This window comes from Phalaenopsis equestris, unplaced genomic scaffold (assembly GCF_001263595.1).
Source record: "Phalaenopsis equestris unplaced genomic scaffold, ASM126359v1 Scaffold000807, whole genome shotgun sequence".
Lineage (NCBI taxonomy): Eukaryota > Viridiplantae > Streptophyta > Magnoliopsida > Asparagales > Orchidaceae > Phalaenopsis > Phalaenopsis equestris.
This window is the reverse complement of record NW_018165247.1, coordinates 367,813-380,123: the sequence shown is the minus strand read 5'-3', so window position 1 is coordinate 380,123 and position 12,311 is coordinate 367,813. Positions and strand designations below refer to the sequence as shown.

The 12,311-nt window shown below is 36.3% G+C and overlaps 1 protein-coding gene across 1 annotated transcript in view; it reads right to left on the bottom strand.

The window, feature by feature from the left end:
• LOC110031413 overlaps positions 1–12,311 on the bottom strand; it is a 24,906-nt gene that overhangs the window by 3,888 nt on the left and 8,707 nt on the right. The window contains exons 4-5 of the mRNA XM_020734593.1: positions 9,404–9,649; positions 3,053–3,145 (exon numbers count right to left, since the gene is read on the bottom strand). Of these exons, the coding sequence (XP_020590252.1) occupies positions 3,053–3,145; positions 9,404–9,649 (339 nt within the window). The remainder of the gene's footprint in view (positions 1–3,052; positions 3,146–9,403; positions 9,650–12,311) is intronic.

Here is a 12,311-nt window from a genome sequence, read left to right as displayed (position 1 = left end):
CAAAGATCTTGATATTCAATGTCAGAGATCATGTTTTTTTTTTCTTTTTTCTTTTGAAAGGTTTCACCTATACATGGAGTTGCATAATTTGGTCGTACTGGAAAGCCTCATCCTCGCTTCATTGGTCCTTTTTAGATGATCGAGAGGTAGGCAAAGTTTTATATTGTTTGCCTCTTCCTCCAAGACTTGCAAGAGTACACAATGTCTTTCACATCTCTCTACTTCGATGTTATGTCCATGATGACACTCATATCATCCGATATGAGAAATTAATGATTTGAGAAGACTTGAGCTATGAAGAAGTACCAAATTGCATTTTAGAGCATGAAGTTCACCATCGATCAATTCCTTTTGTTAGAGTACTTTGGTAGAACCAGCTAGAATGAGAAGTGACTTTGGAGATTAAAGAACAGATAATCGTGAAGTACCCGCAATTGCTCCAGAACTAATGTATGAATTTGAGGACCAAAATATTCTAAAGAGGGTAGTATGTAAGAACCAAAATTTCTTTTCCTTTATCCCTCGCTATCGCAATCCTTGTCGCCTTCCCAAATTATTCATCATAAACTGACTTCCCTAAAATGTGATTATTTCCTTGTGTTCCTCAGTTCATTCTTGTTGCCTTTCCTTTCTTCGATACTTTACCGTCTCTCTCGTTTATTTAGGGAGTATCGGCGCTAAAACCAAGAAATCGCACTCACCCTTCTCTAGCCCCTTCATGCAGCACCAAAAAACGACCTAAACTTCTTTCTCCCTCTTATCTGAATCCTGAAAATACAAACATGATTAAAGATATTCATGAAGAAGCGGTGAGATTGTGTCTTTCAGAGTCCACTGAAACCCCTATCTTTCACCCCTCTTTTTTCCTCATTCTCCCTCGACCCAATCAAAGGCAGAGAGTTGACGCTCCCTCTCCTCCTCCTCCTTCCTTTATAGATCTAGTATTACAAGCTTCTTCCTTCTCCTTTATTTCTTTTCTTTATATTATAATGCAAGGCGCACACACACAGATAGATAGATATATATACAAACAAAAGAAAGAAATGGGTGAAGTATGTCAACGGAAGAAGGGTAATTTGGTCCATAAGGGACATGAACACATTACCGACATATGAATACAATATTTCCTGATTTAAATAGAGAGAGAAACTAATCCCCAGCGGAGTCACCAGAAGTTGTAAGCACAATTTTAGTGGGGGTCCTGTGAAAGCTGTTGGTCACAGGAATTGGAATCCCGCCACCCGCTTCGGAGGGACATTTATTTTACATATATATATATATATATATATAATTAGTTTAAAATATTTGTGTGCATTAGTTAGCTTTTAGAAGTTCGACATGTGTAGAATCGCATCGATTGAACTACTAAATGATTTGGAGTGTACTCGCCCATCTCGAGGTAAATAATTATTTTTTTATTAGGGGATAAACATACCCTTTCTAGCTATTGGTGTTATCCTTACTACTTGTAGTAGATTCATAATTATTTTACAGGTTGACAGTCATGCCCATGATGCTTATGCTTACTATACACAAGCCCATCGGTCCAGCTAGCCACTTATGTATAGTAAGCATATTGCATATATATTTACTTTTGGACAAACGTGAAATGTTTGACGTAGTTGTATGTAGGTCGATAAAACTTATTTGATATTGGCTAGCTGGACCGATGGGCCTACATTGTGAATCTTCAAAAAAGAATCATCAGATTTCTTTGAGTTGGCATTGACCTTACCGATTTCAGGGTGTCTATTAAACACAACTATATAAATATAAATTGAATTTAAATTGAATAAATTGTTATGTATTAATATGGTTTATTGGATGGAAAATAATTGCATATTCATACTTGAATATGTTCATATTTCAATACTCCTCTGATTTTATGATATTTTGTATGCATAATTGTCTCTCTTTGTTGATCATATTGCACACCCTAATTTATTTGTCATTTATGTTTTAATAAATAACTATAATTATTAAGTTTGTCTGTCAAACTCACTCTTTGATATTTTTGCATAACATGATCTATTCAATCATTACTAGACCATCTCTATCAAAGGAGCCATTTCAATTTAAGATTTCTTATTTTTGTTATTTGTTAGCATTTGTTTTAGTGATTATATATTTCTTTTTGGGTATAGTCAGTCATTCACTGTTGTCATTTCAATTTTGATTCAATCAGGTTTTTGTTTTTTCTTTCAATTGTATCAGTGAACTATTAATTACGGAATAAAATTTATATTTGCTTTTTTATTCCAGTTATTATTTGCATATAATCTCTTTTTTTAGAATATAAAACAGGTTCAATTATATCATCAGGCACTCCATTGTCAGAGTGTACTGTCTTCCAAACTCGAGGTGTGACATTATGCCTCTGAACTATTGAGAAGAAGCTTTATATAAAGCAAAATAATGAGAAAATTGAACAAAACAAGTTTTTTCTACAACCATATATTATATTCTCAGGTTTGTGGGTTAATTTCTATTCTACTGTGACTGTGTGAGAGATAACAACTTAGCTTTCTTTAATTTTAAAATGTAACTCCAAAATACTTGTTTGTGTTTGAATGCTTGCATCCACATGAATTGCTCATGCATCCATCTACTGGCATTAAAACGTCTTGCATTCTTATATGAAAAAAATGGATTTTCATTTTCTACATCTACAACGCCACTACTAATTTTTTTATGTATAAATAAAATCCTAGAGCCATGAACATTATAAACATATCATAAAACCACAACAAGACATTTATTTTGTGGAACAAAACAGTAAAAAGGGATACATATATTCCACACAATTCTTATATATTAACATATCTAAAACCTAAACTTTGATATTTACATGCATCTTATTGAAGTCTTTAACATCATATCAAAGATATCAGTATTGCTAACATTTTAAAAGTGATACACATTTTCATGGATAGAACTATAACATCAAGTGCTATAAATGTAAATATCTTAGTTTGAGTGTTAGATATGTAAATACATAAAAATTGTGTGGTATGTATATAGATTCCCCTAGTAAAAAGAAAGAGAATCAAACCTCAGTGCCAAGTCTTTTGTTCAGGGCTTCATTCCACAAATTAGACGCATAATCTGGCATAACTTTGCTCCACAAAATCATACCAGAAGCAACCTAAAATAAATAACAGATTCAAATAAGCTTTGATCTTTTCTCAGTTTTCTTCAGCAAATAAAGTTAGGCAGACTACCCTTATTCTACCTACAAGTAGCAGATAAGCTTCTATCACTATTGGCTAAACGAATGGCACACCAAAATATGTTGTTTAACGTATGACTCCCAGAATCCTAACAATGCAATTTTATATCAATCATCAACGATTCTTTCGGCCAGATATTACAACTGGAAATACTCAAAACGTCATTTAGAAAAAGGCAAAGTTACATACATACCACACAATTCCTTTGTATTTACATATCTAACAGCAAAAGTTTGATATTTACATTTATCACACCATGGTGTACTAAACATATGCATGAAAAGATGCATTCTGTCGAGAATTGTATCTTTTTTAGGGTTCTAATTGTAGATAGAAAATAATGAAAGGTTTTTTGTAAGAACATTGTAAGGTTCTATATAAGTTTAGGTCATTAATGAATATAATAAGTTATCAGAGTGATTACTTTTTTATGGTATCCGAACCCTAACCTAGCCGTTGCTGATGCTGCTCAATCCCACGAGTTGGGGTTGGTATATATAGACCTGAAACTCCCATTTTTCCTCTCCCTTTTGCTTCGTCCACGTGAAGCAGACGTGACTAGAGTTGACTGGGATGGTGATGATGGGATAGCGGCATGAAACCTCGGATACAGTCACAATTAGAGCTAACTAGAACGACAACGATGGTATCACGACATGAAATGGGGATGAACGCTCGTGATACAGTCGCGATTTGAACGAGTTGGAAGTGGATGGCATGCATTCGGGTTGAACCGCAGGGGACAGCGCGACTATACAGAATGGCTCAGTGCAAGGAGGATTGATCAAATGGAAGAGATTGCACTTTCGGCTATTGGATAGCGACAAAGTAGTTCGAGTGGCTCGGTGCAGGGCAGGGGTGAAGCGCACGTGAAATCAGAGCAGTGGGGGAGAGAACTTTAGTTCTGCGTGCATGAGAGGATGATGAAGGCTGGGGAATAGTTAAATTGAGGATGTCAGGAGACGAAGATAGTGTGGGAGATAAAGTATTGGAGCTTTTGGGAAAGATAGATCTTGGAAGTTTAGAAGATCTTGATCAAGCTCATACAGAAAGCTAGCGTCTCAATGGAATTCACTAGCTTGGCAAGTGCTCAGATACAGATGAAGCTAGATCACTCTCATGTGAATCTGAAGTTTGATGGACCGGTCACGTATCTGAGTTAGTCACGTTGGATGGAGACTGCTTTAGTAAGGAAGAGACTACAAAGATATTTGATGAGAGTCAAGGTTGAGCCAGAGGGTGATAGTGCTAGAGGGGATGAGTGGAGGACCACACACGCCTTACTTTACACCTAATTTTTCAACTCAATAGTTCCATCGATTGCCTTATCAATAAATGATATTTGAAAGGTGAAGAAAATCTGGGCAAAGATGAAGAGGACCTATGCTGGGACTGAGAATCGCATCAACGTGACATAGAGGCAGCGATACAATGTGATAGATCGATTTAAGAGTACTCCATAGAGCTAGAGCGATAGTGGCAAGATCCTGATTACTTCTAACCTATGTCGAGCTGTGTTGATCCAGGTACAAGGGGGAGATCTTTGCACAAATGAAGACTATGTAGTTTCTGGCTCATCCGAACCTGCTTTTGATCCGAGGAGATCGATCCTCCTAGCCCAGACAACGATTCCTTCACTGGATGAGGCCATCACCGCAATGATACAGGAGAAGAGTCACATGAGACTACACTCTGAGCCGAGTAGAATTTCAGGTATGCGATCAAATTCAGCTGCCTCAAGCTCGGATATGATTGGTGCCTAGGGGGAAAACTGAAGGTGTTACAACTATGGAGAAGTGGGACACCTGAGAAAGGCTAGTCCAAGCTACCCAAAGAGAGGGAGATGAGTGGACGTGGACAGTCTACAAGCAATGGTCATAGTCGTGGGGTCCAAAGGGGTGGAAGAGAGGGCTACTGAGAAAATTTGATGGTAGTGAGGGACAAGGGAGAGACAAAAGTGGATTTATCGATGAGGATCGTGAGTTCTTGAAGAAGTTGAAGAGGAAGTAGAGAGCAGCAGATGATCTGACTGAGGATTCATCCACTTTATCATCATCCAAGGGGAACGCTATTACTTATGCTCACTCAGCCAAATGTACTCCTGATACACATGCTCATGCTTATATATCCACCACAAGATCACCAGAATAAATAGCAAATTCTGGTGCATCTCGACATGTGACAAGTACTGCTAGCGTGTTTTCTTCCTATATTTATATAGGAGTTCCAGAGTGCATTCAAACTGCTAAAGATACAACACAACCTGTGGTTGGTAAGGACACGGTGAGGTGTATCAATTCTCTGGCTATGCCTAATCTTTTGCATGCTCCTTCATTTCCAGTAAACCTTTTATCTATTAGCGTTATTATACTCCAACTAAAATGTATTGTTTCCTTTGATATTCCTAAGGTAATCTTTGAAGAAAAGGGAACTGGATGGAGACTAGAGACTGACACATGACATAGTGAACTCTAGTACTTGGATAGAGAAGAGATTGACTCATCCTTGACATCCATGATAGAAAGTTCTTGAGTAGGAGGATCTGGGAGGAGTACAAAGGATCTATTGTTGGTACATCATAAGTGTATGAGACACTAATATCTGTTTTTGTATGAAAAGGCAAATAAATAAAAATTTGTGTGTATTGCTTGTGAGTTTGGTAAGTATATTGGGAGCTTTTATGTTAAATTTGGTAATAAGAATTCTTGTGTTTTTTATTTGGTGCATTTAGATGTATGCCGACCTTGTTCTACAACTTTGAATTGTCATAGATATTCTGTGACTTTCATTGATTGTTTCTCTTGTGTTAATTAGTTATATTGATAAGAAATAAAAGTAATGTGTTTGTCTGCTTTAAAGACATTCTCAGGGCGATTCAGACTCAATAAAGTGCAGTAGTGAAGGTATTGAGATCTAATAATAAAACAAAGTTGACCAACAAAACGTTCATGTCATACACACCAGCATAAACAAAGTAGCAGAGAAGAAGAATAGGCACCTTCTAAAGGTAGTTCGAAACATGATGATCTCGATGAAGTCCCAAAGCACTTGCAGGGACAAATTATTTTGACAGTCACTCAATTAATCAACAGAACACCCTCAAGGGTGTTGTAATAACAATCTATTTGTGAGTTGTTGAAATGAGATAATGACGGGATCCTCCCATTGAAGATATTTAGTTGTATAAGTTTTGTGAATGATAATAGAATATCAAAAGGGGAATTGGATATAAAGTGTGTTTTCGTTTGTTATTCTGCCACCATAAGGGGTATATGTTTGTTGGAGCCCAATATAGAAGAGACGGTTTGTGAGTATCGATGTGATTTTTAGAGAATTTGAACTTACTACGCCTTGGAGGTGACCTCACCCTTTAGTGACTCACCAAATACTAGAGATATGAGGCGAGAGGGAAAGTGTAGTGATTTTGAGAGATTGGTACATGTGGGAATGATGCTTTCTCCTGTTGTGTGAGAAGGATCGACTGAGGAACCGGAAAATGAGCTCAAATATAGTGGGATTCAAGCCCAAGAAGAGCTGAGAGTGTATATATGAAGGAGAAAGTAGAATGAAAGAGCAGTGCCTGTAGTGTCAACTACACTGGTAAGTCCTTGTCCCAGTCCACCCCAACTCCTAAATCACCTACTCCACCCAACTCAAACTTAGAATACGCAGGTGATATGATTCTTATTCCTTCTACTTCTAACTTCGTGACTTTAAGGAGAAGCTCTCATAAGAATACAAGACATTCTCCTGTTCCTTTTGGGTGGGAATGTGACAATGCTCAGTTTGTTTCATGCATTAACATATTGCTTGTACATGGAGCATTCATTTATCTTTGGGCACTGTCTCTATACTCTAGTGTTAACAGGTAGCTAAGGAGGATTTTATGTGGAAATTGGTCATGCATGAAGAACTTGGGGTTCTCGATAAAAGCTAAACATGGGAGCCAATACCACTAACACCGGGGAAAAGAGCAGTTGGGGTTCTCAATAAAAACCAAACATGTGAGACAGTACCACTACCACTAGGGCAATTGGGTTCAAGTGGATCTTTACAGTAAAACAAAATCCAGATGAGAAAGTGGAGCATTAAAAAGGCACGATTGGTGGTGAAAGGGTACAATAGTGCGTATGACATCGACTACGACAAGACATTTGCACTAGCAGCAAAAATGAGAAGAGTGAGTACGTTGGTTTCTCTGGCAGTGAATGATAGGTGGAGGTTACACCAACTAGATGTGAAAAATGTGTTTCTTCATGATATGCTACTAGATATGTATATGGAGATACCAGCAGGATTCGAAATTCGACAGATATGAGGCAATGTGCGTAGGCTCAAAAAGTCACATAATGGCTTGAAAAAATCTCCTCGAGTCTATTTTGACAAGTTTATAAAAGCGATGGTGGGAGTGGGATAATGGCAGTCAATGTCGGCCATACGATATTCTTTAGTCAAAATGGAGGTCACATCACTATGTTTGCTATGTATGTTGATGATGAGGTGGAGATTGCCCAATTAGATATAAAGATTGGGCAAAGAAGTTAAGGTAGAGAACTTGAAAAGCTCAGGTACTTCCTTGGGACCAGAGAGGATGGTCTTGTCTTAGAGGAAGAATGTACTGGATCTCCTCACAAAAACAAGCATGCTTTGATGCAAGCCTCTAGTCTCTCCAATTGATTGGAAGGCCAAGCTGAGTGTAGAGACAGGAGAGCCAATCGATCGTGAGAGATACAAAAGATTGGTGGGTTGTCTGATATGAATCACACCTATCCCGACATCTCATTTGCAGCGAGTGGGTGAACCGCTACATGCATGATCCATAGATCAAATGAACGCACTGTATCAGGTACTGAGGTGCCTGAAGAGTGCTCCAGGGAAGGGGTTGATTTTCAAAAAGAATGAGCATGTAGGCATTGAGAGTTTTCGTGACTCTAATTGGGCGAGTTGTGCGGATAACAAAAAGTCCACATCAGGATACTGCATATTCGTAGGGCGCAAATTGGTCTCTTGGATGAGTAAGAAACAGTCAGTAGTAGCGAGGTCAATAGCAGAGACAGAGTACAAGGCAATGGATTTAGAGGTTGTCAAGATATGGTTGAGAGCCTTGTTGGTAGGGCTCAAATGAAGTTATGATGCAACAAGAAGTCAATACTTAGTATTGCCAACAACTCAGTGCAGCACGATAGGACCAAACATGTGGAGATTGACAGATTCTTTATAAAAGAAAATCTGAATAACAGTCTACTGGAGCTAGGTCATGTAGCCACTGGAGAGCAAGTGGCTAACTGTCTCACCAAAGGACTTGGCTAATTAGATTTTTTTAGATTATGTGACAAGATGAGATTAGTGAATACCTTTTGCCCATCTTAAGGGGGAGTGTTGAGATTTGTATTTTTTTGATGTTCTAATTGTAAATAAGAAATATAGAAGGTCTAGGGGTTAATTTTAAGAACATTGTAAGGCTTTATATAAGCCAAGTTCATTAATGAATAGAACAAACTATTTAGAGCAATTACTTCTTTGCACTCCACTTTTAAAAAGTTAGTAGTAGAAATATTTTTAATGTGATATTAAAAACTAGAGTGTTAAGCATGCAAATATGAAAGTTTAGACGTTATATATGTAAATACATGAGATTTGTGTGCTATATAAGTAAATGTCCCCTATGAAAAAAATCAAGACAACGGATGATTCTGAGCATCATAACAACACAATTTTATATGACTCTTCAACTTGGACTTTTTGATCTTAATGATTGTTTCAGCGTGATATTACAACAGGAAATACTCAAAACTTCATTAAGAAAAAAAAAATAAAGACAACGATAAAAATAAATTGAACAAACATGAGCAAGATAAGCAATAATATTTTCTGGCAACTTCTAAGTCTCCCAGCGACCATGTTCATTGTTATGTAAATAAAAAAAAGGGAAATTTACATATGTAGCATGCAATTCTTATGTATTTCCCATGAAAATGTGAATTTGACTTTTAAAAAGTGATAATACTGCTATTTTTAATATAATATAAAAGATTTGAGTACATTGTGTGTAAATATTGAAGTTAGGGGAGATATGTAAATATATAAAAATTTTGTGCTATGTATATAAATGCCCCAATAAGAAAGTGATTGAAAACTGAAAACAAAGAATAAGAGAGAAAGAATCACTGTACCAACTGTCCATCCAATGGTGGCGGGTAGTTCCCGCTCATAGTATCTATCCAACTGAAGATCATATTATGGTACCCATAAGGCTTTCCATCCATGCTTCTAGCATATTCCCAAGCAGCACTAATGTTGAATTTGGCTCGAAGATTTGGATGCAAAGGAAGCAAAGCAATGTGCGGATCCGAGTCATCTTTGTTCAATTCGAAGGCCCACCATTCCTCCCATGGCAATATGGCGATGATATCTTCTCCCTGTAAAACAAATGGTAAATTTTAGTCTCATAATATTAAACTACATTATGAGAACAATTCAGTAAAACCCCAAACAGAGAAGCAAATTCAATGATATGTTACGGATAAAAAATAAAACCAAACCATGGCGGCCATACAACAATGACTTTTTGAAAATAATTATTCCCTTTCTTTTAAGTTTTAACCACAGATATTCAGTCCAATAGTTTCTTATGTTCTTACAAGAGTACGTCAAATTTGTTCCTTTTCTCTCTAACCCCTGTACCATATCCAAATTTGTAAATAAATTGGCCATCAACTATCTTCCATAAAACAAATTTGTGTTATTTGCTTGATTCACTTCCTTTTGTTTGATTAATAATTTGACACTAAGGTGATTCTTTTAACAAAACTTTTTGCCTAAGAAAGATAAACATTATTTCTTAAGATTATTTTATATATCATTCTTTTTTTTCCCCGCATGTAAAATCCATTTTGCAAATAGAAGACATTTGTAAAAAAATTCAATATTATATAAGAATATTGCAAGCAAAATTCAACCAAGCGCTTTCCTTTTATGGTGGTCAACCGCCTCTTCCTTTCTCTCTCTCTCTCTCTCTACCTTTATCCTCTAGTCAACTCAATCTTAGGCTTCCCATATTTAGAGAACTTAAAATACAAGCATCCCATCTCTTAATTAATCAAACAAACTAAAGGGATGTTACCTTGTTGAGTAAGATAGAGCCCAGACCACTACTCCGTTTGGACAATTTTCGTACTTATGGAATATAATTAAAGTATTTATTTCTTTCATAATTTCCTCGCTCCCACTTCTTCATTGGATTCACGAATCAATTTTTCCACCGTTTCTTCTTCTAGATTCGCTAATTAAAGACTGCCTTATTGGGCTTTTTAGCATGGTTTTAAATTCATGCATCGCAAGCAACCCAACTTCCTTCAATTTGCTTCGTCGACATTTTGGCTTACGACAAACTCCTCCCATTGTGATTTTCTTCGGCGAGTAGAGGGCGCAGAAGAGTTACGGTTTAGAATTCCACATAGCAAGGTGTGAGGCTTCTCCATCCTGATTCCTGCGATTTTTTCTTCTTCTTGGTTAGCTCTCAGGGAGACCTAAAGAGAGAGAAGGAGAGAAGAGAGAGAGGAAGAGAGAGAGAAAATTATTCCTGTAATCGTCAAGGCGATCGACAACAGTGTGAATTCTTAAACCAATAAAATCCTCTGCAAATCCGTAAGTGTAGGCAATTTGTCGAATCACGTATATATGTGTGTTCTTTTTCTGGTTTGCGAGTTTCTCGTTAAAATTTTTCACTTCATTACCGTCGTTTTTTTTTCTCAACAATCCTCATTCTTACCAAGCCATGAAATGCTCTTTAGTACCAACAAGAGTCTTCCACTTCCGCATCCCCTTCATATATATGCTCAAACAAAGAAAATTAATCTAAGAAAAAACAACAACGATTATTGGCAATGTGTTCCTAAGCTACACCCAACAATGAACATATGACGGGTCGGATACTTTTTAGTCGCAGACGTAACTCCTTTTGCACCTAAATAAATTCTCCTACAAGTCCATAAATATGACTCCAAAGAATGAAGTTAGGGCTTGCCTTTTGGATTATCAAAACCCGTTAACAAGAAATCTAAGCCTTGGATCATTAATCTTATTATGAACATTAAACTTTCTTACTGATTGATTCTACTCAATACAAAGCATGATTGTCTTCACCCGCTTAACAAGTCCATTAATGGCCAATCCAACATCTAATAAAAAAACCAGAACTAAAGTTATCTTTTATTGGATAAGCTAGAAAAGTAACAATAATATAAATCATTAGGGGCATTACAGGAGTTGCTAAGAGTCTTCTAGTGTAGATCTATCAATGGTTATATTTTCTAGAATTAATAGGAAATCACTAGAATGTACTTGTGATACTTTCATCATAAGGTACATTTCATATGCTATACTTTGAGATGGAAACATCAAATGCTACAATGAAAGACAATAAAATTTGCGTTGTGTTTAGAGTTGAGAGTAACATATGTCATCAGAGGGTAATGTAAGAAACACATAAAACTTGTATTCATCAAATACATAAGACTAGCATACCCTAAAAGAGTCTTTTTAAAGCACATTATAGTGGATTTTATCTTATTATCTTAGTAATTTCCAAGCACAAAAAAAATATAATTAATATATATTTTTCAAATCTTAATTTGTTTATGCTTGTTGATCCTATTACAAATGAGAGTATTATACCCTAAACAAAAAGAGTTGGCCATTGAATATTTAAGTTTTTTTCCTTGCGAAGTTTCCCTGTTTTCAAGTGTGATATGAAGAAGAGGCGAAAGAATTGGGTCGATCTCGCCATTTAATCGTCATATCTTTTTCTCTCTATTCTCTTCTTTATTATTACCTATTGGCTGTGCTTTGTAGTTGAAATTATTCATATATTCTACATATTTAGAATGGATTCTTAAACGATATAGGGCGTTCATGATCAAATATACTGTAGCTATAAATAAAATGAGAAACTTATTGCTTGTTTCACATCAGCCTATATTTCTTTTTCTAATGAATATTTGAAAATTATTGATTGTAAATAGCAGTGTTTCTAGTAACATTTGGATATATATATATATATATGTGAGACAGTACCACTAC